At 46.5% G+C, this 27,852-nt stretch overlaps 2 protein-coding genes across 2 annotated transcripts; both read left to right on the top strand.

Annotated features, from left to right (window-relative positions):
• On the top strand, window positions 1-14,580 carry C14H9orf47 (chromosome 14 C9orf47 homolog). The gene is given in 8 exon segments (XM_026446815.1): window positions 1-77; window positions 12,847-12,982; window positions 13,371-13,756; window positions 13,758-13,798; window positions 13,801-13,838; window positions 14,053-14,278; window positions 14,443-14,507; window positions 14,509-14,580. Coding segments are annotated over 8 exon segments (1,041 nt in total).
• Window positions 14,028-27,617, top strand: S1PR3 (sphingosine-1-phosphate receptor 3). The gene is made up of 2 exons (XM_023194568.3): window positions 14,028-14,278; window positions 23,675-27,617. The coding sequence occupies exon 2, from the start codon at window positions 23,822-23,824 to the stop codon at window positions 24,956-24,958; it is 1,137 nt and encodes a 378-aa protein (XP_023050336.1). The 5' UTR covers window positions 14,028-14,278; window positions 23,675-23,821; the 3' UTR covers window positions 24,959-27,617.
• The last annotated feature ends 235 nt before the right edge of the window (window positions 27,618-27,852 follow it).

Genomic DNA, 27,852 nt, shown 5'->3' on the forward strand with positions numbered 1-27,852 from the left:
ATGGATTCTAAGCTAAATGGGAGAGAGCTGAAGAGAAAGAGAGGAGATAGTACTTTTCTAGGAATTAGAGGAAAGAGGTAAGATGGTAGCTGTGGCAGGAGGAAGTTGTCTAATGAAGGGTTGTGCTGTTGTTATTATTGTTTAAAATGAGATTATTTCCCTGTGCTTAAAACCCAATGCATTTTGCACCTGAATAGATTGCGTTCACCACACTTACCTTCTCACACTCCTGAAACTCCACTCTAGTGGCAATAAATTTACTAGATTTGAAGGCCAAAGGGATGAAGAAAGCTGGCACAGTGACATTAGGGAGAAAGACAGCTCAGCAAATGTTTGGGAGAGAAGTGGATGAAGGGGTGGAAACCGGCTTAGCAAAGTGGAAGAGGCTGTGACTCGGACTTGCTGAGGAGGATGCTGACAATGAGCTTGCTAGATTGTCCTCCAGAACCAAGAAAGGGAACAACATGGGCCCTGGGTATAAGAAACCTGACTCAGGAGCACAGGAAAGCAAATCCCTGGGTGCCTGAGCTGGACTCTCAGGATGAAGCTATGCAGAAGGCTCATTAATGGTCATCTCCCCTTCTCCTCCTCCTCCTCCTTTTACTGCCACTGGGAAGCCTGAAGGGTTCACACCAGGAGAATTCTCTCCCATCAGCTTCCTGTTGAGCCCATTCCCATTTGGTCTACAATGCTGATGTTTGCAAACCACATCAAATACTGCTGTCTCCTGGGAACCGGTAAATATTGTGGTTGGTTAGGATGGAAGCACTGGGATGAGAGGAGGCTTGTTGGAAGAGGGTGTCGAGGGACAAAAAGAGGAAAGATGACTGTGTGTTTTCGGTAGGGAAAGGACAGAGGAAGATAGGCTGTTTCCCTAGAGAATGTGTTACATTGACCCATGTGAAATGACCACCTGCACTGCCATTTTTAACGATTAAAATGGAATATTATACAGTCGCCTGATAAGAATTGTACTTAAGAAACATTAAAGCTCTTCTTTATGAATGCCCTCAGTCTTTCATAAACCCAGCAAACAAGCCCATCAACACCATCCCAGCCTCCCTTCCCCCTGACTCTCTTGTCTCTCGCTGTCCCAAACAATAAGGGAAGAAACAAAATGACCAGAGTCCTTCAACCCGAGGAGTCTAAGACAACTTCTGATCTTTGCTTTAGGACTGAAATCTCTAATTAGGAAAGCCCCCAGATGCAAGATCCTAGTTGTGGCCTTAGGATCTTGCAAAACCAGATAAAAGCAGAGGTAAATGATAAACCCAAAAGCTGCCTGCCTGCAGGGCCTAACCTGTTGTCTGAAGCCCCAAAGGTAATTCAGAATCCTCTATAATCACCTGAAAATAGATGCCACTGTGCTAGCAAGAATCATCTGTAATTCATAAAGAATAGAGTTAATTCCATTCAATAAAAGTTGTGGGGACTGTGGGATGTACCAGGGCTTCATTGACTATAATGGGCACATAGGCATTTAAGGATAAATAAAAGGGAAAAAAGGAAGGAAAAAATTTTGGAGCATTATGATTTTAAGTTTAGAAGCTTAGACTAACCAAGAGGAGATAAGTGGATAAATTCAGGAAAAATAAAGACTCCAGCTGGGAGCCATGCAGTCATCTAAAAGTCAGAGTTAAGGGCAATGAGCCACTTGAGAAATGGCAAGAAATGCTGGTGCCAGCTCAATTCCATGAAGCAGGAAATGGCCAAGGCAGCCACCAGCACTGAGCATGTCTCTCTGCACGCAGACAGCCTGCAGCCCCCAGCCTTCCTCCAGCTTCCCCAGTCACCACCATGGGATCCTGGGATTTGTGGCTCAAGGTTTTGGAGTTCTATGTGCTCTATTGCATTGTCTGGAAGGGGAATAGTTTAGAGAAAAGCCATGCGTCATTGAGACCGCAGGCTCCAGGAACAGCAGCGTGATTCCAAACCAAGTCCACGATATTTCTATGTGCGGTTTCCTGCCACCCACTTGCCTAATGAGGGGATAACTTGGTTCCTTCTCATTGAGGGTCTACTCTCCAATACTTGGGCATGGTCTTTAGAACACATTTACCCTTTAAACTGCCTAGTGGAACAGAGGGGCATCTCTTGTTAAATTTTTCACACCCACAGACGAAAAGTGGGTTTTCTGACTTTTAATTATTTAAATTTCGAATTCTTTATTGAGAAAGGACTGTAGAATCACAGGAATTTGCAAGTATAAGTAAAGATAGTACAGAGAGTTCCGTGTACCCTTCACCCAGTTCCTCCAATGGTTACATCTTACATAACTGTAATATCAATACCAGGAAACTGACATCGTACAGAGTGTCGTGTGTATGTGTGTGTGATGTGTGTAGTTCTGTGCCATTCATCACATGTATGGATTCATGTCACCATGACTGCAATCAAGTTACAGAACGATTTCGTTGCCCCAAAGATCTCCCTAGTCTCCTTTATGTTTACACCCATTTCTTTCTCACCACCAGCCCCTCAGTCCTGGCACCTGGCAACCACTAATGTTTCCCATCTCCATGTATATTATATAAGTGAAATTGTTCCTGGACCAAACTGAGCGGGAGGCTGCTATTTCTTGTGGCCCAATAGCAAGATGCAGATGAACTGGGGAGTAAGAGAGTTCTTATTTCTGTAACCAGTAATAGGGAGAAGAGCTGGAAATTATCACCAGACGAACTCAAAATTACAAAGTTGTTCAGAGTTTATATACCTTCTAAGCTATATATCTATGTGTAAGTGTGCATTCATCTAAAGGCATAAGCGATTAACTTATTTTAATCTGTAAATTAGGTCTGAGTCCTGAAGACCTTCCTCTGGAGCCTCAGTAAATTTACTTCATCTAAATGGGGCCAGGTGCTGGGGTGATTACCCTTATTTTGTCTCCTGCTGAATCACGGGGTTCCTTCAGACCCCAATAAACTTGTTTGTGGAGGCCTGGGGAGTTTCTTCAGACCCACAATAAAACTTGTTTAATCTTAAGTGGGCCCTGTTAAGAATTCCTTCATTATTTTGTCATGCTTTAAGGCCCAGGAAAGGCCTAGGCCAAACTCCTAATGGGCTTTTGTTACATCCCAACCTTTGTATAAGGGCACTGGTTTCTAACATTTAACTTAACCACTCAGTCAGTACCGAACCAGTTGTTAGTGAGACCTGGCCTGCCACAAACATCATACAGAGTTTGGGGTTTTTCACTCAGCATAATAATCTTGAGATTCAATCAAGCTGTTGCATGTATCAACAGTGGATTCTTTTTGTCGCTGAGCAAAACTCCTTGGTAGATGTGCCACCATCTAGTGAGCCCATCTAGTGATTCACCTAGTGAGCGTATTTTGGCTGTTTCCGGGTTTTGGCTATTACAAGTAAAGCTGCTGTGGTCAATCATGTGCAGGTTTTCTGTGGACATTCCATGGAATTCCACAGGGATGAATTTATTTTTCATTCCACTGGGATGCATGCCCAGGAGTGCAATTGCTGAGTTATTTGGTATTGTCTGTTTAATTTTTTAATAAACTGCCCAGTTCTTTTCCAGAGTGACTGTACCATGTAACATTCCTGCTAGAGTGATCCAGTTTCTCCACATCCTTACAAAAACATTTGGCATTGGCACTACCTTTTGTTCTAGCTGTTCTCATAGATCTGTAGTGAAATTTCATCATGACCTTATTTGCATTTCCCTAATGGCTGGCATGTGCCATTATCCATGTGTCCTCTTCGTATCTTTAGCCCATACTCTATTTGAATTGTTTGATTTTCTTACTGTCAAGTTTTTAATATATTCTTTACAAATTCTAGTTACGAGCCCTTTTGTCAGATCTGCAGTTTGCAAATGTTTTCTTCCAGTCTATAGCTTGTCTTTTCGTCTTTTCACCCTCTTCATAGTGTCTTTTGCAGAGTTAGGCTTCATTTTAATGAGGTCCTCTTCACTGATGTTTTTCTTTTATAGATCATGCCTTGCTATCATTTTAAATTACTTTTCACCAAGCCCTACGTTCCCAAGATATTCTCTATGTTATCTTGTAAAAGTTTTATTTAAATGTGAAGGGGTATTTCATTTAAATATAAAAACTTCATTTAAATGTAAAGGGGGTATAAACCCTTTACATTTAAATCTATGATCCATTTTGAGTTAGCTTTTGTAATAAGTGTAAGGTTTAGATCAAGGTACATTTTTTTGCTTATGGATATCCAATTGACCCGGCACCATTTGTTGACAAGACTATCATTCTTTCATTGGACTGCTTTTGCACCTCTGTCAAAAATCTGTTGACCACATCTGTGTGGGGCTATTTCTGGGCTCTCTACTCTGTTCTGTTGATCAGTGTGTCTCTCTCTCTACCAGTATCACAGAATCTTGAGGAATGTACCTATATATTAAGTATTGGAGTCTGATAAACTGATAGGTCTCGTTATATTTTTTATCTTCAGAATTGTTTTAGCCATTCTAGTTCCTTTGCTTTCCTATGCAGATTTTAGAATAATCTTATGTATGTTCACAAAAAATCTTACTGAAATTGTGTAGTAAGTGTGATAAGCCTGTTTACCAATTTGGAAGAATTGACACCTTTATTATGTTGAATATTCCAATCCATGAACGTGGTATGTCTGTCTTTATTTTTATTTTTGATTTTTCTTTTCAGCTTTGTCTTTTTCAGCATACAAATCCTATAAGCGTTTTGTTGGATTTACACCTGAGAATTTTGTTTCGTGTTACTGATTGTATGAGATATTGTATTTTTAATTTCAGTTTCTATATGTTCATTGTGAGTATATAAAAATACTATTGGGTTGGTCTTGTATCTTGCAACTTTATTAGTTCTAGGAGGTTTTTGTTCGTGTGCTTGTTTGTTTTGTCTTGTTTTATTTTGTTTTGGTTTTGCAAATGCCTTGGGATTTTTCATGCAGACTGTCATATTATCTGCAATAGGGACACTTTGTATCTTTCTTTTAGATCTACATGCCTTCATTTTCTTTTATTTTCTTATTGTGCTGGCTAGAACTTCCAGTCCTAGGTTGAATAGAAGTAGAGAGAGGGGACATCTTGCTTTTTCCCAGATCGCAAAGGAATGCATTCAGTCTTTCACCATTAATTGTGATGATAGCTGTGACTTTTTGCAGATGCTCTTTATCACATTGAGGAAGGTCCTTTCTATTTCTAATTTACTGAGAGTTTTATCATAAATGGGCCTTGAATTTTGTCAATTTTTTTGTATAAATTTATATAATCACATAATTTTTCTTATTAAGCCTGTTAGTATTGTAGACTACAGGGTTTGATTTTTGAAATTTTAATCCAGTCTTTTACCTTTGGAATAAACCCAAGTTGATCATAGTACATAATTACTTTTGTATATTGCTGAATTATATTTGCTGTATTTTCTTAAGAATTTTTGTGTCTATATTTATGAGGAATATTGGTCTGTATCATGTTTTGGTACTGTCTGCGTTTGGTTTTGGAGTAATATCCTGCTTACCTCAACAAATGAGTTGGGAAGCATCTCTACTTCTTCTGTTTTCTGGAAGAGATTGTGTAGAATTGTTGTTACATTTTTTATATGTTTGGTAGCCTTTTGTAGTGACACAATTTGGGTCTTGAGGATTTTTTTGAGAGTTTATAAATTCTGTTTTCTTAATAGTTAATAGGGTTATTCAAATTGCTTATTTTATATCATGAGAACTGTGGTAGCTGTGCTTTTCAATGAATTGGTTCATTTCACCTACATCATAAAATGTATCTGTGTTGAATTGTTTACTGTATTCCTTTAGTATCCTTCTGAGGTCTGTGGGGTGTGTAGTGATAGCCTCTTCACTCCTTATGTTGGTAATCTCTGCCTTCTCTCTCTCTCTGTTTTTCTTTTTGTCAGTCTTGCTAGAATGTCCCAATTTATTGATCTTTTCAAAGGTGTACCTTTTGTTTCATTGATTTTTCTGTTTTAATTTAATTTCTGCTTTTATCTTTATTGTGTCCTTCCCTGCTTGCTTGACATTCATTTTGCTCTTCTTTTTCTAGTTTCTTGAGGTGAGAGCTTAGATTACTGAGACATTTTCTCTCTTAAACTTCAGCTTTAGTTTTTTTTTTTTAATTAAGAAGTAAGGTTTTACATGATTTCAATTCAACTAATATGGAATAAAAAACTTTTCACACATGTGTATATTGTGTAAAGTTTTAGAATCCTACTATTCTTTTAAATGCCCCAATATTTAGCATTGTACTGATTGCTAGAGTGTACCATTTTCAGATGAGGACAAACCCGGAGGTTAAGTAGTTTCTTTATTACCCAAGAGTTACGGTGAAAGCAAGACAAGAAGCAAGCCCTCTACCCTCTGCCCACCCCCACACTGTTCTTCCTACAGCAGCATCCAGCCTGTAATGGCTGTCCTCAAGGTCTGCAGCTGGGGCTGTCCAAAAGGGATCTGGGTGGGCTCCATCCAGTCTCACCCAAACCAACCCATGATAGTCCAGATTTGAGAGTAGATGTGGAGGGTAGCAAGACTAAGGGTCTGTGATGGCATCTGTCCTCCCCACTCTGTACTTGGGCTCCAGCCAGAGCCCCTGGCTCTCCACAGGCACCCTGGATGGTGGTCATCCACAAAAAAGTCTTTCAGGAGTTGCCCAGTGTCTTTCAGGAGTTGCAACCTCCAAAGGGCTAAAATACATCAACAGACTTCAACTGGACAAGGCATCCCAGCCATCTTTACAGTATCCAGGGTCAAACCAGAGCTTGGCACTTACCAGCTGTGTGACTCTTGGCAAATGTATAAAGTTTCTCCGTATCTTGGTTTTCTCATCTGAACAATGGGATGATATTGGTATCAGTCTCACAGGGTTGCTATGAGGAGTAAGTGAGTCTGTGTGTAGAGCTCGCTGAATGGTGCCCAGCATGGCATAAGCACTAGGTCAGCAGTACTGGCTGGCATTTGCCCTTATTGCCCTATCAAAACTCTTGTCCTCTCTGCTTAAAATCCACTGCCTTTGATGTCAGAAGAGTAAGGAAATTGGCAATTACCCTTTATATTCATTTCCACGCTCTCTCTCCATTCCCACCATGAAGTAAACCTTTTGGTAGCCAAGAAGAAGAAAAGTTATTCAACAACACTGTCGACACTTGTTCAAAAAGCCAGGGGCAGGGGAGGAATACGCCGAACCAGTCTATGCAGAATGCAAACAGGTTTGTGCATAACCACCGCATGCCATTGAATGAATGATTCAGACACAACTGGGCACTTCTGTTGACTTACAGTTTACAGTGTGTATAAACAGTTTGTAAGCAAAAAGCACTCCTCCAGCAAGCCAGCCCCCACCATGCCCCCCAGGGGTGGTATCCACAAACACAAGAAAAATTTTTGGACTAATTTGACTCAGAGCATCAAGGCTGCTAAAAGTGGCACTGCCTGTTTGTGGAATTCATATGCAGACTTCACTATGAGCCTCCAGTAAGCCTCCGTCAAAACAGTAGAGTGGGAATTAAGAGTGCCTCCCCCAACAGTGTGTCTTCCAACCTTTCTCCTGGCTCTCAGAATGTTCAGGCTCTTGACAAAAACACATGTGCAAGAACATATTAGACCCTTGTCACCTCTGCCAGCGGAGTTCTTATTTTCCCGTCTGCTCCCACTGCATCTGAAAACCCTACATCCTGCCCAATGTAAGTCCGATTCCTCATGCCAGAACAGTTTGTTAATTTTTCTCCAGATCCTAAAGTGATGCTTCAGGTAACAACCTCTGAGTCTGACCTATGTTCTCCGAGAATGCACTGTAGATAACAATGCTCAATTCATATGATGGGGCATCTCTGTGCAAATGTCTCCTGCCAACTATTTGCTGCAATACTTCGGATATTTGCTCCTGTGCCTTTCATGTTGTGGTTGAACAGCGTGTTTCCCATCACTGGCAAGAGGTTGGGAACAGAATGGAGAGAGGAGACAGGGTGTGGTTCTGTAAGAAGCAATGGCTCTCTTCCTTACGGGCTGTGTAGACTTGAATGAGGTCCCTTCTCCAAGCCTCTGTTTGCTCATTGCTGCAAACGACAGCAACCTTTCTGCTTCACAAAGCGGCGTGTGATGCAACCCTAGCATGGCCTCCAACGGGCTCACAGGGCCTTCCTTCTCTGCCCCACCATATCCATGTGGCCTTTCTACAACTATTTCTATGTTTAAAAGAGCTAAACCTATCTGTTTTCCCATTTATTATAAGTCTTTCATTTTGCATATCTGTCTGCACATTGAGTCCTCACAATGCAGATGGATAGAGTGAAGGCTTTTCAGACCCTCAACTAATTAGGTGAGGCCCGCCCACACTCAACGGGGCCACCTGCTTTCATCACATGGCTATGCTGAAGACAGATTGTTGAAATAGCCGTTGTTTTTAATTTAAACTTGTTGCATAATATTGGTTCTTTTGAGTGATTTTCATCTCACTTTCAGGTCGTTTGAGAGTTTCATCTTACTATATAATGGTTGAAAAAGGAAAGGAAGTCATCACTTGCCCAAGGTGGTGGTGAATTCCCATTCTGTTACCAGCCAAGGGAAGGGATTGGGGGGAAATATTTCACCCAGAAAAGTGCTGTGGTTGTTTGAGTTTGCCTTTTTGTTATTAAGGGTACTAATATATTTTTCATCAACAACGACTTAAGGCACCTAGAAGTTCATGAACCTGGCCTGGGTGTGTGCTTCCCACTCAGATGTGCTGTGTAACTTGCACCTGAGAGTGTAGCACAGACTCTCCCTGGGCAAGATGTAACCCGGGAAAGGAAGGAGAAGGCAGAGCTCAGAGCAAGCAGAAAGCCAAGCAGAAGACCAAAAGAGGCCTCAGGGACCATGTTTCTGTCTTCCACAGAGGGACAGACACATTCCCTCCCTCTCCAGCAAACACACACATGCAAACATGCAGACACACACATGCACACATGCAGACACACACATGCACACATGCAGATACACACATGCACACACGCAGACACACACATGCACACACAGAGACATGCACACACACATAGACCGTACACACCACACACACACATACCACACACACACACAACTAGCTATGTTCCTGAATATTACAAATGTCATTACAAAATATGAAATGTTCAAAGAACAATTCCCAGTGCCTCACGCTTGTAATCCCAGAACTTGGGGAGGCCGAGGCAGGTAGATCACCTGAGGTCAGGAGTTCGAAACCAGCCTGACCAACATGGTGAAACCCCATCTCTACTAAGAAAATCCAAAAATGAGCTGAGCATGGTGGCGGGCACCTGTCCCAGCTACTCAGGAGGCTGAGGTAGGAGAATCGCTTGAACCCGGGAGACAGAGGTTGCAGTGAGCCAAGATCGTACCATTGCACCCCAGCCTGGGCGATAGAGCAAGCCTCCATCTCAAAAAAAAAAAGGAACAATTCCTGAAGCTTCTGATGGTTCCTGCTGGCTGACCGTGAGGTTGAAGATGGGGACACATTAAGGGTTTAATGATGGGGATAAAGTGATGTAACCACCGTGGAGCCACAGTTGAAGGGCTGAGACTGGGCATTGGTAGACATCTCTGTCACCAAATGAACACGCCTCCCTAAAGAGCTCTGGCAGTAAGTCAAAGGCTTCATTTGGATCAAGACAGGGTTATGGTAAAAAAAAAAAAAAAAAAAAAAAAAAGCCAAGTTTCATTCTACAAATCCACATTGGGGTCAATAGTTTAAAGCGATTTCCCCCAAGTTCTGCATAGAGCAAGCTGACAGAGAAGAAATGGCTCTAAGATAACTGGCGAGGCACAGATGGACTGACCACAAGCCGCTTGTCCCCAGTGTAGTCCCGCGCTCCCTTCTACCACAGATATGGCTCCCTTCTGGCCATATCTGTGAGGTTCTGCCCTTTGCCTGGGGCCACTGCATCAGTCAGGGCTTTCCAGAGCAATGGAATCCACCAGAGGTATACCTATAGCATACACAAAGGCTTTATTATAAGGAATTGGCCCACACAGTTATGGAGGCTGACACATCCAATGTCTACAGATCCAAGGTTCCAGTTCCAGTCCTAAGAGGATTCTCCTAATGAGAGACTTCTAACGAGGAGAGTGTTGGCTTTTTGTCTTCAATAACAGGCTATTCAGGCCCTCAACTATTGGGTGAGGCCCACCCACAGTAGGCAGGGCCATCTGCTTTCCTCAGTCTACTGACTCACACGTCAATCTCATCCAGAAACCCCCTCACAGACACATTCGGACCAATGTTTGGCCACATATCTGAGCACCCCATGCCCCAGTCAAGTTGACACATGTAATTAACCATCATAACTATCTATTAGACCCCACCTTGCAGGGGGCACTCCTCCTCTGGAAAGCTTCAGGACTCGAGGGGTCAAGCTCATGTGTGCAAACTGTGACCAACACACATTTTCCTGAGAAGAGGGCTCAAACCAGAAAAGAGCATGCGTGCACATTGACTCAGATATTGACTGTCTGTTGCAGCCTTTGTGCTAAACAGAGCTAAGAGTAGAGATAGTGCAGACTAACTCAGACCCAAAAACTTGGGGAGGCACCCTGGGATCCTGGAAGCAGAGGCTGGGAGGGCAGAAGGGAGGGAGAAAGGAGGTGCATTTATTCAGCTCTTCTGAGACAATTCTACTCTCCTGCAGGGCACTGGTTCTGCTGGAGAAAGGACTCACTTTGAGTTCAAATCTTAAAACTGCATGTCCTTTAACCATACTGTACCTGCTCACCAGGCTGTGGACACGAATTTGTTGGGAAAGTGAATGTATTTCATTTTTTTAATTAAAAAGCATGTAAGGTTATATTACATAATTATGATATGTAATTCGTTTATTCAAATCATATTTAAGTTTGCAGCCACATGATTTTCAAAAGTATACAGATATAACTCATAGTATCTTTTAATTTTATTTCCATAAACCTAGATTTGATTTAAAGTCTGACTGCAAAGGTAGAGAAATTTTTTAGTTGTTTAGTACCTGCCATTTTATTTTTCTCCAACTTTTATCAAAGATACAAAGAAAGGGAACAGATTGTACAACCCCTTTCCTGTATCCACCACCTAGAACCAATAATCACCAACCTTTTGTCATATCAGCTTATGTGCACGTACTGTGCTGAACAATTTAAAATAAATTTTAGACATGAAGACATTTTACCCTTTAATACTTCAACAGCACCTCCTAAAATTAAAGCCATTCTCCTAAATAAACATTATACTATTATCACACTTAAAAACATTAACAATAATTCTATAATATCATTCAGTATCCCCTCCAATTTGTAATTTCCTGCAAAATGTGTGTGTGTGTGTGTGTGCATGTGTGCGGGCGTGTGTGTGCGCGCGCGTGTGTGTGTGCGCGCGCTGATTTCTCTGGCTGGGAGTCAATCCGCATTTGTACTTATTGTTATACTTCTTCTTTTCAGCTGCTCTCATACCAGAAGAATCCCTCACCCTTTTTCTTGACATTGATTGTTTTGGAAGAGATCAGGCAACTGACTGCAGAACGCCCACACTCTGACAGTCCGGTTGTTTCCCATGGTGTCATTTAACTCATTGCTCAAGCTCTTCCATTTCCTGTAAACTTGCAGTAAAGTCTAGAGGCTTTGCTATTGATTCAATTGAAGCATCTTTGGCAAGCACACAGCAACAGTGATGTTGTGTGTTTCTTTTGCATCACATAATGCCAGGCTGAGCCAGTATTAGTGACAGTGAGTTTGATCTTCCTTTAAGGTACAGCCAAATGTCTCCATAAAAAAAATGGAAAATGGAAAACCTTTTTTTTTTTTTTTTTTTTTCCAATTAGCACCAGTTCACCTGCACACTTTCACCTAAGGGTTTGACACCCACTAGTGCACACTGCCTGACTTAATTATTTCATTCAGAGTTACAGAATGGGGATTTCCTCATTCTCCCATTTCTATGTTTATAAGCTGGCATTCTTCTGTTAAATTGCTTTCACTTGTGAACCAGGATGCAGAGGGGGAGACGTACTCAACAGAATTGTAGGGAGGGCTGTTTCCTCGAGAGGAGTGGTGAGAGAAGATGGTTTCTACGGGGGCATGGAGGACTCCTTGTCAGAGTCTAGTGTCTGAGCTTTAAGGCCCAGGAAGAGGACAGCAGATGGGGGTGGGGCAGTGGGTGAGTGAGAGGCCCGTGTGTGGGGAGACCCATTGAGGACAGGCATCTTTAGGGAAATGGAGCCTCACTGAAAGAGGAATTTCAGTGATGCCATGGGTCAGATCCCGGGTCTCTCTTAGGGAAACCCGCCATAAAGCATGAGAGCCACATTACTCCTCAGGGCTTCCGGGCTCCAATTCCGGAGACTAGTTTTGGAGGCATCACCACACCTCAAGGTTGCTCTATTGTATCAGGGTAACTGACTCTCTCTAGGAATGGAGACTTGGGTGCCGGTTAAAACAACCCTCAGCCACTACCCTAGCAGTACATTTTTCATCATGGGAAGCAAGTAATTGAACAGATGTGTTAATGAACCTATTGACCGTTTTGGTACGTATAGACACAGTGGCCACAGTATGCTGTATTGTTATCCCGGCTGGGACCAATGCCAAAGGAGCATGTTCCCTTCTTTTCTTGACTTGATGCTGTAGGAGTCCAACAAAGGGAAGCACATTCAGGCCCACATGAAACTTGGGACAGAAGTGGCTTCTCAGAGCCATACACCAGACACTCTGAACAAGTTGGAAGGCTGCAGTGCCAGGAGACTCCAGAGTAACACAGGCAAAATGGCCTAGGCGAAACGCTGGGAAGTCCCCCAGCTCCTGACGGCCAGAGCCTCTAGGGCCGGCAGCCTCAGCAGGCAGGGTCACTTGCCTGCTTCAGCTCAATTGCTGAGGGCTTGCGTTTCTCTGCAGGGAACAGGAATGCCCCCGACTTCCACTCTTAGTGCCCTTCACCGCTCAAACTGCACCCCAAATAAGCTTATGCACCCTGCTCCAAGGGAAGGATGCGCTGGGCTCATCCTCGAGGCAAGAGGGCGAAAGACAGAAAGTAACGAGCGGCCTTTGCACAAAGAATCCTCAACTCTCTGCAGCGGCCCCTGCGGCCCCAATCCTGCCGGCCTAGGAATGTACAGTCGGATGACAGGCCTCTCCTTCCTTTTTCGTCTTCTTCCTCCCGCTTCTCTCCTCTCTCCTTTTCCTCCTCCTCCTTTTTCTTTATTTTTTTCCTTTCTCCACAAGCTTCTAAGGTTGTTTGTGTATTCGCTCAATCATGGCCTTTGCCATTGATTGAAAATGTGGCAGTTCCTTCTCTGGGAATTCTTCTGTTTGAAGCCTTCATATGGATTTATTATTATTATTATTGCCACACAAAAGGGGCAAATCCGTGTGAGGAAGGGGGTCGCGTGGGGGCTGAGATCCGCCGGCTGCCGGTCTAGGAGGGGCGCTGCTCTGTGCCGGAGTGGGCGCTGGTGCACCAGCAGGGGCTAGGGGAGAGTGCTGCCCCGCCTGGAGTCCAAGTCTCTGCGTGCCTGGGGGTAGAGCTCGGAGAGGGACCAGGCAGGCGCCGGAGGGGACCAGTGCGGAGAAGGAGGAAGCCCAAACAAAAACGCTGTCCGGCGCCAGCCGCCCACCTACAAGCCCAAGCCGGTGGTTGGCCAGTTACAAAAGGAAATTGGTCAGGATCGGGACCAACGATAATGATAGTATTAATTCTATTAAGAATCGGCCGAAACAAACTCTCGTTGTCAGCGCGGCAGGCGCCCGCCCAAGCCCAGACCTCCGACCCGGTTTCGAGCCTGTTCCCGCCGGGTCGCTGGGCGCCCAGGGTCGGCACCCGATGAGGGCAGGGTCTAGAGGCCGGCCTGGGACAGGGGCCGAAGGGCGAGCAGGATCCTAGGGGATTGGCGGGGTCGGGGAGAAGAGGTCCAGGCTAGGGGCGGGCTGGGCGCCCGCAGACCTGGCTGCTGGGGCCGGAGGTGGGGAGCTGGAGGAGTGCCGGGTTCGGGGGCGGGGGGCGGGGACGAGGGCGGGGGTTGGGGGCGGCGAGGGGAGGGGCGGAGCGTGGGTCCCGCCCCGGCGGGCCGCTGGAAAAGTTTGGTCTCTGACGAGCTCGGGCAGAGGCCGAGGAAGCCGGTTCCGGGGACAGGGAACAGGGACTCAGGGACCCGAAGGCGGCGGCAGGACGCGACCGAGCAGGACTCCAGGCCCGGGAACGACGTCGCGAGCCCCGAGACTGCCGGGCTTCCCAGCCCAGCTGGCATTCGAGCGCAGGACCGGGCGCCCCGGCACCGTCGCGCGCCACCCGCCAGGATGCCGGAGGCCCCAGCGCCCTCAGCCGACGGAGGTGAGCGGCGGGCCCGTGCGGGGCGCGCGGACGCAGAACCCGGGTGGGGGGCTGGGGGCCTAAGGACCCACCTTTCCGACAAAATCCCCACCGATCCCGGGCGCGACGGGGACCTGGGCGCGCCGCGGCGGCCGCAGCGCTCCACATCAGCACCCCTCCCCCAGAGCCGCTGCAGGAACGCGGAGGAGGCCTTTTCCACCGCACCCGGAGCGTGTACAGCGGGCTGGAAGCTGAATACCTGGATGAAAGTGGAGAGGCTGTTTGTGGAGAAATTCCATCAGTCGTTTTCCTTGGCCAATTAAAAAGTTAGGCGCCCGCAGTGCCAGGGGCTGGGGACGCTGGACGTGGGAGAGGGTTGTGGTCCTCAGCCTGGGAAAATCATTCTTTTAAACAATATTCGCCGGAAAATTCGTTTTTTTCCTAACATTTCTCAAACAAGGCAATTAGGTCCGTCAGAATCGGTACTGGAAGACGAAGTCCCCACAATGCAATAATGAGGTTCCCACGAAAAATCAGTACGTTGTGTTCGTAAGTGAGATAACAGCTAGAGAAGGGGCTTTGGGCTTTTTGAGTCTCCCAATACTCTCTCTCTCTCTCTTTCTCTCTTCCTCTGACTTTCTGGCTTTGGACACTCCCAATGGCACATTTCTTTGTGGTGTTTTTATATTTAGATATAAGAAAGGAACTTCTTGTTGGATTTTTTAAGGGAACACACCTCATTTTGACCCTTAAACTAAGGAAAGGGGCGCTGCAAGAACAGAGAGCGCTTTAGAAGGTTATTTTTAAATGGAGGCCCACCCTATACATGGTACCCACTCCTACCTGGACCTCTGAGATCTCCAGAATTAGGTATCATTCTAAAATCTGGACATTAGAAGTCACAGACTTTGTATATGACCACATACTCATAATTTATCTTTTCAATATTTTTTGTTCATAGACAAAAATCTTGCAGGCATGGTTAAGAAAAATATAATTCCTGGAAAGCATAAGGGAAGGATTATGTTCTGCAGATATATGACTAACAAGGACAGCTGGCCATGCCCAGGGCTGGTGTTGGTTGAGGAGATGGTGATGGTGCGGGGCGTGTGTGTGTGTGTGTGTGTGTGTGTGCTTGAGGAGTTGTGGAAGTGTTCATATCTGTGGAGTATTATTTCACGGATGCAGACCTCAGTGCTAGGTTGAGTAACTTTGTTGCCATAGGAGAAGAACCATACATCAGGCTTTTTTCATTAGCAAACCAGTAAATACTCACTTTGGGCCTCCGAAGTCACGCCCGTCACCTGATACCTGAGATACAAACTGAAGCTAGCTCTTAAGAGCCTCCCTCTGAGATTTAGAGAGAATGATTTCTCAACCAGTTTTCATCTTTGAAAATGCCGCTTTCCTCTTTATCATTGTGATTTTTATTCAAATGCATGAGTCTCTGATTTTCTACCATATGCAAAGGGTAGGGACTACAGTTTCCTGTAGAAGAAACTTTACATCTTATTTCTCAGAATTCAGGGATTGGTTTTCCTCTTTCTGGAAATAATGACACTAACTTGATTTCATGGTATCTCTTTCATCTTCCTCAATACATGTACTGTATGTATATTTTTATTATACACTGTGGATCTATTTTTATTACCAAAAAAAGAATTTGAGCATGCCACAATTTTGAAAAATCTGAGGTTGCCCTGTTGTAGAACCCTTTAACTGCCAGGACTTTGTACTGTTTCCTCAGTGTTACCAGAGCCAGGCCGCCAGCCTTATGCAGTCTGTTTACCTCAGCTGGAACCAGGGTGCTGTGGGTTCTATGAGCCGTTCTGTTCCTTCATGTTTGGCTTCCTAATTCCTTTCTTATCAGTTTCAAAGCCATTTCCTATGATTCCTCTGCCATATGTTTTCTGCCAAATTAATTGCCTTAAGATTTTCCTTAAGCTTTTGCAGATAATATAATGTTTGAGAAAAAAGAAAAAGAATAGACTGAGTGGAATCGTATCTAGTTACAGTTAATAACACGTTTCAGTTGATGTTACTGTTATAGCTACTGGGCATAAAGTCTCCTTCCCTTTTTCGAATCCTATTTTTGAGGAATTGAGTCTGTGTCTGTAACAGATGGTAGGCCAGTTGGGTCAAATCAGTGATGAGATTGTCCAGTGCAAATTGGTGCGCAGTGAGTGGCTCTTCACTGCGCCACAGGCTGGGCTGGGGTCAGCTCACACAGCGAGGTGAGGACCCGCTCCTTAAGCAATGGGTGGTGCTCTTTGGCCTTGCAGATGCCGCTCCATTTTCCTGGCTTCAAAATTTTCCAGATATTTCAGTGCCCCTAGAATGACATTCTAGCATTCTGCTGGCATGGAAGCATGAGGCAGTTTGTCTCTAAAACATGCCAGAGAATCTCTTGTCACCACCTAGGCAAAGAACCAGTGGCAAGGTGGCAGCCTCCCAAAGAGCTCATCCCTAATGTGACATCCTGGAATCAGATGGCACGGACACCAGCCCAGCCCAGTCTTTTCCAAGCTCTGTGACTAAGGACAAGTGACCCCCCCCGCCTCCCCTACCGTTGGTATTCTCCTATGTACATTCGGAAGGCAGATGCTGCTGTGGGGCCATGTGTGCTATGTCCATGGTGCAAGGTGGCACACATGCCGGGTTACCAGGTGAGACTGCCCCTTTGGGAAGGGATAGGAAGGATCTCAGGTTGACTTCGTGGGCAGGATGGCTCTTACCTGAATGTGCCTTTAGCCCTCTCACAGAGCCTATTTCCACATCCCTGTGGATTCATCCCTGCGGAAATCTTGAGAGTCATTTATCCTATGCCGTCATGAAGAAGCAGCAGAAGGGAGAAAGTTTAAAAACACTCATGGACAGGCAAAGGGGTCAAACACCTCCTGGATCAGATGCACTTGCCTTCCCACACACCAGTCTGGAAGCTCAGGACGGTGTTCACAGAGGCAGATGCTCAGGGCCGGGGCCTGAGTTTCCTGGGGCACAGCCTCCATATCTGGGGTTCCCTGGACTATGCCCAGATAGCTCATAATGTCCCAGCCTTATTTGTGATGGAGAAGGACTTGGGGAAAAGCCACCAGGAAGCAGTAAGTGTAAGGAAGTGCACTGACTTGCATGCTTTGAAGAAGAGAAGGGAGAAAAGATCCAAAGCCCTCACCTGGTTTGTCTGTAACAGTTGTTATTTCTCAGGGGAGCTGCATTAATGGGCCAAGCGTGTGCAGCCGGGTGTGTGAAACATGCATTTTGCAATGGACTATCTCCAAAAGCAGAGTGGGGTCACCCAAGAAATCCAGAGCAAGGGAAAATACTCATTAGCAAAGACATTTTGCTGGAGCTGTGAAACGGCCAACTCATTTCCTTTCTAAGTTATTTTAAATGAAATTTTTTTTTAAATCTTGCTTTCCAAGAAATTTTGTTTGTTGGCATATGTTTGGTGTTTTAATTCAATTTGGAGGATGAGCTAGTTAATTTCCCTGGGAGTACGTGCCTATTAAAAATATAGCATCCTGCATGTGACCGAGAGAAATATCTTACTATCTTATTGTGCTTTTCTTTTATGCGGAGAGAGAAAGGGGGGTGTTGGGAAGGAGATCAGACTGTGGAAATATTTTCTTTATTTTTTCTCTTTTTCTTCCTTTTATAGTTTGCTTATTTTTCAACTTGACATGGGTAGAGAAAGCGAATCACTAGTATAGAAAGCACATCTGGAATCCATCCGGCCTTCTCTCTCTGGCTCACCCTCCCCCCAGCGATGCTTCTCCTTGAAAGTGGGGGGAAGGTGGGCACCTCTGACCTTAGCAGGGTCTAACTTGGGGTCATTCACTGCAGACTTATCTTCTGAAGGCGTCTTATTCCTTCTCTACAAAAAAAAAAAAAAAAAGTGTTGCTATTAAAATGCTTTGACATAGGCTGGATGATCCCAGCTTGGTGAGGATGACATGAAAACTCTTAGCTAATGAGCTGTTTGTTGAGTAGAACTGAGGGAAGCTCAGATGTGAGCAGTGTCTCTCAGTAAACATGGAAAGACTGAAGATGCAGACAATCAAATACTTAGTACCTTGAAGAGCTGGGTGGTGGGCAGGGTCTGTCCAGTCGGTCAGGGAGATGTGTTCGTGCAGTACTTGGAAGACAGTGGAACGTCTAGGCAGGGATGTGCCACGGAGGTGGGCAGTGGGAGCAGCCCAGCGTCCGTGTCTGTATCGGTTAGAGACCACCGCTAATGATGAGGAGCGTCTCTACTCTGCAGCTGTCCGTACTCCTGTGTCTTCCGTAATGTGCCCAGCTTTCTGAATATATACAAAACTAGTCTGCAAAGAGCCACATGTCTCAGCATCTGGCTTTATTTCTAAGTGTTCAGGTGGAATTTAAGCCGTGATCAAATTTACAACGTCACTGCCAGCTCTGGACACTTGCTTTTGGAATACAGCAAAGAGTGAACACTAATACTGCATCAGTCTTGCCCTTTGTTGGGGGCCACCCCTCCTCCCCACACCAGTTTTGTAAGATGAGCTGGCTGGGGTCTGGGAAGCCCAGTGCCTCCAAGTCATGGTTAAAGCCCATCCCAGACACCAACACACCACTCACAAATCAACATCGGCCCTGCAGAAACATGGACATGTGTTCGCCAAGAGAACATCCTCAATCAATCCCAGCAGTGCTACCCGATGATAATCAACACATGAGCCGTGGAAGAAATTACCCCATGTCCATAAACAAGAATGAATAGAGGGTAGTGTACCTGCCCACACCATGAGAGCAAGAAGGAATATTCAGCATGCAGGTGCATCTATGTGCATGACTCGTACAAGCATCATGGGGAGAGGAAAGCAATGGACACAACTATATCCTGCAGGGTTTCATTCATGTGAAGGTCAGAAGCAGGCTAAACTCACCTAGGGGAGAGTCCTAGCCCAGGTAGTGGTGATGCTTGGGGACAGGTGGTGACTAAGAGGGGCACAAGGAAGGCTGCAGGGTCCAGCGCATCCTCTTGCTGGCCTGGGTACTGGTCTCACTGATCTGTGTGTGGTGGGGCAGGCAGCCTCCCAGGCCTGTCGGTGCCTGCAGTGCCCAGCACTCCTGCAGTCCCTGCAGTGTTAGTACCAATCCTCCGGAGTGGCTGACTCCCCTCTTGCCCTGAGTAGGGCTCACTGACTCCAGGAGCCTCAGGCCGGGGTGGGCTCTGAGCTTTCTTCCAGTAAACTTGACGTCTGCGGCTGGTACCCCTCAGGAGCAGAGGGGAACTCTTGTCCATGAGATGCTTTTAACCGTGCGCAATCATGTGTAGATGCATCCAAAATCAATCTGGCCTTTAGCCGAGCACTTAACTCTTGGGATGAGGCCTGCTTTGTAAATGTTGATAATCCAGAGAAAATGAGCTTTTAGATTCTAAAGACGCCAGATTATCTTCCACTTAGGCAAAATGCGGAGAATCATACTTAACAAAAGATGTTCTGGACAAATATACTTCTTGAGGGATGAATATTTAATTAAAAGGGAAATGATAAATCGAACATTAATGGGAAAATATGTTTGCCCTCAAGATTCATGGTTTTGATGGGTCTCTGGCAAATCTTATACTATGTTTATTGGCGTTATTTTATTGCTGGTTATTCGTCTTTAATTGTTTGCTTGTTTTTTGCTCTGCTCAATTTTGTATGAGCCTGTGGAGCCATGGGTCTATTCACCCTCTTCTCTCCACTCCCGGGAGCAAGTCCAGATCTGGCTGTTGGATGCATGGCAAAAGCAAAGGTGTGGAGAAGGTTCAGAGGAGACAGGACAAGTAAAAATGGTAGGGTCAGGTTGTCATGGGGGAAACTGAGGCCCAGGAGGCAAACTGAGGTAGTACAAGAACAGTCTGAATTATAACAATATGCCAGTGTTACCTAAAAGGATGAGGAACATGGAGATGTGCTCGAATCCCTACCTGAGCTGGGGACAAGGGGCCTCAGGCATCACTGATTGGAACCAAGGTTTGTCTGCAGCTTGTCAGTTTCTGTCCCAGAAGCCCCACATACTGGAGTGGGTGTCCCAGCGATGCTGTGGGATAAACCAGGACACTGTGGCGTCACGGACAGCTGTCTGTCTGCCAGGTGAAGGCCCCTCTAGTTGCAGTGTGAGCCGGGCAGGTCATCCGTTTGGCAGCATGGTGACGGCTCTGGCTCCAGCTGCTATGGGAGGGAGGATGCTGGCACAGGGCACTGCCCACAGACTGCCTTTGCTCCATGCCTTTTCCATGAACATGAGTGACTGTTCATGTGGGAAACAGCAGAGCCCTCGTGGCCCTCCTCAGCGCTGTGCAATGGTACGGAGGTGGCAGGAGACAGCCTGCGGGCCCAGGTTGTCCTCATACCCGGCTTCATACCAGGGTGCATGCCGGGCACAGCACATGTGTCCCCGAGAGGCCCCTGATCAGGGTGGAAACCCAGCAAAGTGAAAATCAGAAATAGTGATTCTCCAGTCCCTGCTCACAGATACAGAAAGAAAGAAAGAATAAGCAATACTAGGCCTGGCGTGGTAGTTCACACCTGTAATCCCAGCACTTTGGGAGGCCAAGGCAGGCAGATCACTTGAGGTCAGGAGTTCAAGACCAGCCTGGCCAACATGGTGAAACCCCGTCTCTACTAAACATACAAAAATTAGCCGGGTGTGGTGGTGGGCACCTGTAGTCCCAGCTACTCAGGAGGCTGAGGCAGGAGAATCGCTTGAACCCGGGAGGCGGAGGGTGTGGTGAGGTGGAGGGTTTGGTGAGCCGGGATCGCGCCACTGCACTCCAGCCTGGGTGACAGAATGAGACTCCATCCCCAAAACAAAACAAAACAAACAAACAACAAACAAACAAACAAAATCTAAAGGGACAGTATCTTTTCAGCACCCGTCGTTGTACAGGACGCTGGGGAGGGTACTGTGGACTTACCCTTGGTGGAAGGTCCCTGTGTGAATGGAGAAGCTCAATGCTCAGCAAATGCTGCTGCGTGTGGTACTGCCCCATTTAAAGAGACAGTTTGCAGTGTTTTTTCAAAAGTGGCATGCAGCATCAGAGAGAAGTCACTGGGGCTGACATGATTCCAGAAAATGTTACAGGGCAAATAGAATTTGACTTGAGGTTTGAAGGATGGGCAATATTTAAATAAAAATCAGAAAGGGTAGAGAGGGAGGGGCTGGGGGGACGGCTGCCCACTGGACTGTCCTGTTCACCTCCAGGAGAACCTACAGGTGAGACATGGTCTCTTCTCAGGTGAATGGGGAGCCAAGTAGGGCTTGCATGGGTGAGCCACGCTCGGGGCAGAGGGAGGCAGGCCCAGGGCCCTGCGCTGCCTGTCGTGGCTCATGAGTGATGGGAGAGATCTGGGCAGGCAACTCCCTCTCGTCCTGCATCATCAGCCCTGTCTTGGAACTTGGCTGCTTTTTCTTTCTGCAGTTAGCAGAGGGCCTTGACCAACACATAAGCCTTTCTGCCAGTACTTGGCATTCCGGCTGACCTCGACCCAAGGCCTCTGTGACTTCAGGAGGCGGCAGCTGGGAAGGATCAGGGCAGTTCCAGGCAGAGCACAGACGTCAGCTCGGACATCCCCCCCCCCCCCGCCCCACCAGCCCCCATCCCTGTGGTCTCCAGAACAACTAACACCTTCACGCTCCAGGACACTGGAAAAAAATCTTTGCAAAGAAGCAAGGGGCCATCTCAGAAAATCCAGGACCCCCAAACTGATGTAGAGAGAGGACTTTGACAGCATCCACCACTCCGGAGGCTCACGAGGATCCAGAAACCAGCTGGAGCCACCTCTGCTTCTCAGCCCCAACCAGGCAAGCCCTAGATCTTCAAGGGACTGATTTGTACCTGGGAATAAACTCATGGGTGGATGAGATTCAATCTATCACACCCTAAAATGCAGAGCCGGTAGTATTGGTGAGTGGTTCGTGTGTCTCTGAAGCAAATTTAGGGCTGTGGTTCAAACACTGTAAAAGTTAAAGAAAAAAAAAATCACTGGATACACACAGTGGGCTCTTCTAAATTAGTCTCATTTGAACTTAATTAGATATTTAACTACTCAAATAATAAATGATGGCTGGGCGCAGTGGCTCACGCTTTAATCCCAGCACTTCGGGAGGCTGAGGCAGGCTGATCACTTGAGGTTCAGGAGTTTGAGACCAGCCTGGCCAACATGGTGAAACCCCGTCTCTACTAAAAATACAAAAATTAGCCAGGCATGGTGGCAGGTGCCTGTAATCCCAGCTACTTGGGAGGCTGAGGCAGCAGAATCACTTGAACCCGGAAGGTGGAGGTTGCAGTGAGCCGAGATTGTACCATTGCACTCCAGCCTGGGCGACAGAGCAAGACTCCGTTTCAAAAAAAAATTTTTTTTAATAAAAATAAAAAATAAAATAAAATAAATGAGTCCACTGAAAGCGGTTTCTACCTTGATAGTTGGGTATGTGGCGTCATCGACATCACAGAAGGCTGATTGATATTACCTGTTACCAGTGTGGTTGAGTGCAAATGTTTGAGGTCTGGTGGGGGAAGAGTTTGGAATTCAGAACTCATCGAGGCCTTCACTTACCACTTTCTGTCTCTTGCAGTGCTCCCAGATGTGCCGCTTCTGTTGGCTCACATGCTCCCACGTAGTTCTATCTGATATTCGGGGCTCTGAATTTCAAGCCAGACTCAGTGAGTGTGTCTGTCACTGCTTTCCTGTCCTTCCTTTATCCTCTGTAGACTTAGGTCCTGTTTTTGCAGGTTGATGTTCCTTCTTCGCTGGGTCCTGGACTCGCTGCTCACCAGTGCGGTGTCTGCATGGGCACTGCCCAGACTTGCACTGTTGGTCCCTCGATGACCGCATGGTCAGGCCTCAGGGCTCTCTGCCAGGCCAACCTACAGCCCATTCAGACCTGATTTCTGGGCCTGGATCCAGGGGACGCCATCTGGGAAGGGAGGGAGCTTCCCACGATACCACTGTGAAACTCACCAGGGAGGTCTTGGAAATTGAGCAGGCATCATTCAGATTCCATCCTGCTTTTTGGTCCTGAGAAAATCCTGCTTTTCCCTGGGTAACTGGGATAATGGGTCACCAGCTCCCGTGCCCTAGATGAGGACTAGTTAGCATTTTCTAGTGCCTGGAGATTTCCAGATGGAAGCTGTATTTGGGTCTGTGTATCTTTGTTACAGGATACAATAATTCATGCACTGAATTTCCCTTCCCGGCAACTCCAGACACCAAATCGCTTCCCACGGTCTCCCCCAATCACTTAAGAACTTAGCCTGTGTCTAAAGACCCTCTGTGCAGCCTGACGTGGCCAGCCATCCCAATACTTCCACGTTTTTCATGCCTTTCTCCAACAGCGTGGCCGTGGCCCCTTAGGCGGCGATCGTTTTATCAATGGTCGCTCCCTCTTTTTATCTGTTGGCAGGAGCCCTTTTTCAACGCCCTCGCTGGAGTCTGGCCTGCATGCTTTGCTGAAAGAAGCCAGAGCCTCAGCCCTGCTTCCCTTTGAAATGAATGTTCCTCGAGCGCCCTCTAGTGGATTTTGGAGCTAATCGTCTGTGAATGCCCAGTGATGGCAACTGCCCTCCCGCCGCGTCTCCAGCCTGCGCGGGGGAATGAGACCCTGCGGGAACATTACCAGTACGTGGGGAAGCTGGCGGGCAGGCTGAAGGAGGCCTCCGAGGCCAGCACGCTCACCACCGTGCTCTTCTTGGTCATCTGCAGCTTCATCGTCTTAGAGAACCTGATGGTTTTGATTGCCATCTGGAAAAACAATAAATTTCACAACCGCATGTACTTTTTCATTGGCAACCTGGCTCTCTGCGACCTGCTGGCCGGCATCGCTTACAAGGTCAACATTCTGATGTCCGGCAAGAAGACGTTCAGCCTGTCTCCCACGGTCTGGTTCCTCAGAGAGGGCAGTATGTTCGTGGCCCTCGGGGCGTCCACCTGCAGCTTACTGGCCATCGCCATCGAGCGGCACTTGACGATGATCAAAATGAGGCCTTACGACGCCAACAAGAAGCACCGCGTGTTCCTCTTGATCGGGATGTGCTGGCTCATTGCCTTCACGCTGGGCGCCCTGCCCATTCTGGGCTGGAACTGTCTGCACAATCTCCCGGACTGCTCTACCATCCTGCCCCTCTACTCCAAGAAGTACATCGCCTTCTGCATCAGCATCTTCACGGCCGTTCTGGTGACCATCGTGATCCTCTACGCACGCATCTACTTCCTGGTGAAGTCCAGCAGCCGTAAGGTGGCCAACCACAACAACTCGGAGCGGTCCATGGCACTGCTGCGGACCGTGGTGATTGTGGTGAGCGTGTTCATTGCCTGCTGGTCTCCACTCTTCATCCTCTTCCTCATCGATGTGGCCTGCAGGGTGCAGGCGTGCCCCGTCCTCTTCAAGGCTCAGTGGTTCATCGTGCTGGCTGTGCTCAACTCGGCCATGAACCCAGTCATCTACACGCTGGCCAGCAAGGAGATGCGGCGGGCCTTCTTCCGTCTGGTCTGCAACTGCCTGGTCAGGGGACGGGGGGCCCGCGCCTCACCCATCCAGCCTGCGCTCGACCCAAGCAGAAGTAAATCAAGCAGCAGCAACAACAGCACCCACTCTCCGAAGGTCAGGGAAGACCTGCCCCACACAGCCCCCTCATCCTGCATCATGGACAAGAACGCAGCACTTCAGAATGGGATCTTCTGTAAGTGATCCTCTCCATGCGCCCTGCTCTGCGGCTGTGTTCTTATTTATTGCATGCGTCGCTTCCACACGGGCCCCTCGAGAGCTGTGACTCGGGAGAGCTACCCTACTTTGACCAACAGCCTGCCCAGTGTGGACGTCTCTTACAGAGGGGGCCGGAGGAATCACCACCCCATTTCAGTGTAGACAACGTGCCTTGTCCGCTTTGGGCTCCAGAGCCTTTCAGATGTACTAAGCTGCTGACATCATCCACAGCCTTCTGCTGAATCCCAGACACCCTCCCTGTTGCTCACAGAGAGGGAAGGTCATGGGCCACATAATGCTGTGTGATTCTCCGTGTGCCTCTGAACGGTGTTTTGATGATTTACACTACATTTCCTATGCATAGAATGGATGCTTGTTTATTCGTACATCTCTGTGTTACACAGAATTTGTGTTGCAGGTGTTTGCCATGTGGTACGTACATAGAATCTCCATACAACACACAGGTAACAGGTTATACAAGTGGGTTCGGACTGAACCCCCGGTACAAGAACGTGGTTGTGAACTAGGTGGACATGCCATCCCTGGTCTCCTTAGACTGACATGAAGTCTCATGTTCACCAAGTTTTTGAAGTTCAAATTCTCCAAAAAGGGCTTGTCCCCAGATGTGAGGGTCTGACCCACACCAGCCCTGTGTCCTTTCAGTCATTTGTCCCTGCGTAATTTTAATCATATCCCAAAGTCAAATGATGTGATGGTTTTCAGGTTTCTGCAAATCACAGAAAAGCCAGTCGAGATCACGCAGGAGCTTGTGCCCCCAGGCGGGCCAAAGAAAGAGCCTATGAGTGAGCAGCAGAAGCGGACGGCTGACCTGGCTCACCTTCCCATACCACTGGGGCGGGGGTCTGCTTCAGGAAACAGAAGGTGTCTAGGAAATGAGCAGAGATTCACAAGACAGCACTTTGATTCTATGTTGAGTTTGTTTCTATATTAGAAAAGCACCAAGTCAGTAATCCCCCGGGCGTCACAGCTGAGTAGCTGTGGCCACCAGCAGTTTCACAGCTTCCTGAAAGCTGGGACTGACCGTGACTATCAGTAAGAGAAGTTTAATTGTCAGGTTAGAAAATGTGATCTGGCAGTTGATGCATTCTTCAAAGTGATCTATTGTAATAATACCTACATGATACTGTAATTTTACTTTTCAACATAAGTTGAACCTGTAGCAGTCTGTTTACCTTGTAAAGGGATTACTTAGAAGACATTTTTGTACATGCTCTTCCCCAAGGATTGTACATGTTATACAAATAGATGGAAAGAAAAGTGAACACGTTTGTAGAACTATCAATAAGCACACAGTTGCCGTGTTGAGTTCTCTTTAAAAACAAAGACAAAACCAACCAGCCTTCAAAGGAAGCTCACATCAGAGTCCCCTAAAGTATTTTAGGTTCAGTGAGCATTTGCCTGAATAAAACCTAAAAGAGTGGTCTTAACACATTAATAACTTTTTCTAAGGGAAATTGATTCCTGTTTTGTCAACTGATGCAAGTTGCTCTTACACAGAGACATTTTTGTGGGTTCAGGCTAACTCACCTCCATGGGCTGACCAAAGACTTTTCTAATTTTTTTTACTGATGAGATGAAACCTATTTGTAAGGAAATCTTCCCCAGGAGCATTTCTGTTGCCTTCTTGACATCAATGAAAAGTAGCGTATCCTCTTGTGAAATAGCATGAGAAAACCCAGGGCATTTCTAGGACAGTAAAACATTAAAGTACTGGATTAAGAAAATGACAGACCAGGCGCAGTGGCTCACGCCTGTAATCCCAACATATTGGGAGGATGAGGTAGGCAGATCACCTGAGGTCAGAAGTTCAAGACCAGCCTGGCCAACATGGTGAAATCCCATCTCTACTAAAAACACCAAAATTAGCTGGACGCGGTAGCGCATGCCTGTAGTCCCCGCTACTTGGGAGGCTGCAGAATTGCTCAAATCTGGGAGACGGAGATTGCAGTGAGCCGAGATTGTGCCATTGCACTCCAGCCTGGGCGACAGAGCAAGATTCTGTCTCAAAAAATAATAATAATAATGAATAAAATAAAACAACAACAAAATGCATCGGAGAGTCAAAACATTCAGTATTGCATTTTCACATAGGTGATGAAATGACTTTGGAACTTTATCTGTGTTATAGTTATGAGTTGCTTTGGGAGCCTTGGAGCTCTCTCTAGCTATTGTTCATAACGCTTTGCTCCATAACCCAGATGTCCCCAATATCTACGTATCTCAGCCTTCATCCATTAACTCTACTAGGGAGCCCACAGCCGCCATTCCCACTAGGAGGTGTCAATGTGTGGTATGACATAAGGCTCCCTTGAAATAACAAGACCTTTGAGCAATCTGAATTAAAAATACATCCAAAAAGTGATTGTGCTCATTTGCTAAATGCAAAACATAATCACCTTTGATACCAATGTGCTCCAATAAGTCTAACTAGCTAGCCAGCTGGAGATAATTTAGCAGCTGACTGTTTCAAAGCCCTAACCTTGAAGTTTGGAAACAGGTGGTCTTCTGTGCTGCAGAGAAACTATGCATTAGATCTCTTTTCAATTAGAAACCTTTACTATTTCTGATGTATGTTTGTTAAAAAATAAAATGAAATAAAACCAAAAGCCTTCGTGTAAACCCACTCTTGGGAAGCCGTGGGATGGGATTGTTTTATTGTTTTCACCGGGTGCCCTCCCCACTGCAGGGGTGCGCACTGTTGCAGGCTTGCTACCCACCTGTGTTTCTCAGCATTTCAGGAATTAAACCACATGCAGAACCCCAAAGAATCTTTCCCCTTTCTTCTTCTCCACTATCATAGGTGGTGTTTTAATGAAACTTCGGTGCATTGGGTGCTCTTTACACCAGTTTGGTAGGTC

The sequence above is a fragment of the Piliocolobus tephrosceles genome, chromosome 14 (assembly GCF_002776525.5).
Source record: "Piliocolobus tephrosceles isolate RC106 chromosome 14, ASM277652v3, whole genome shotgun sequence".
Classification (NCBI taxonomy): Eukaryota; Metazoa; Chordata; class Mammalia; order Primates; family Cercopithecidae; genus Piliocolobus; species Piliocolobus tephrosceles.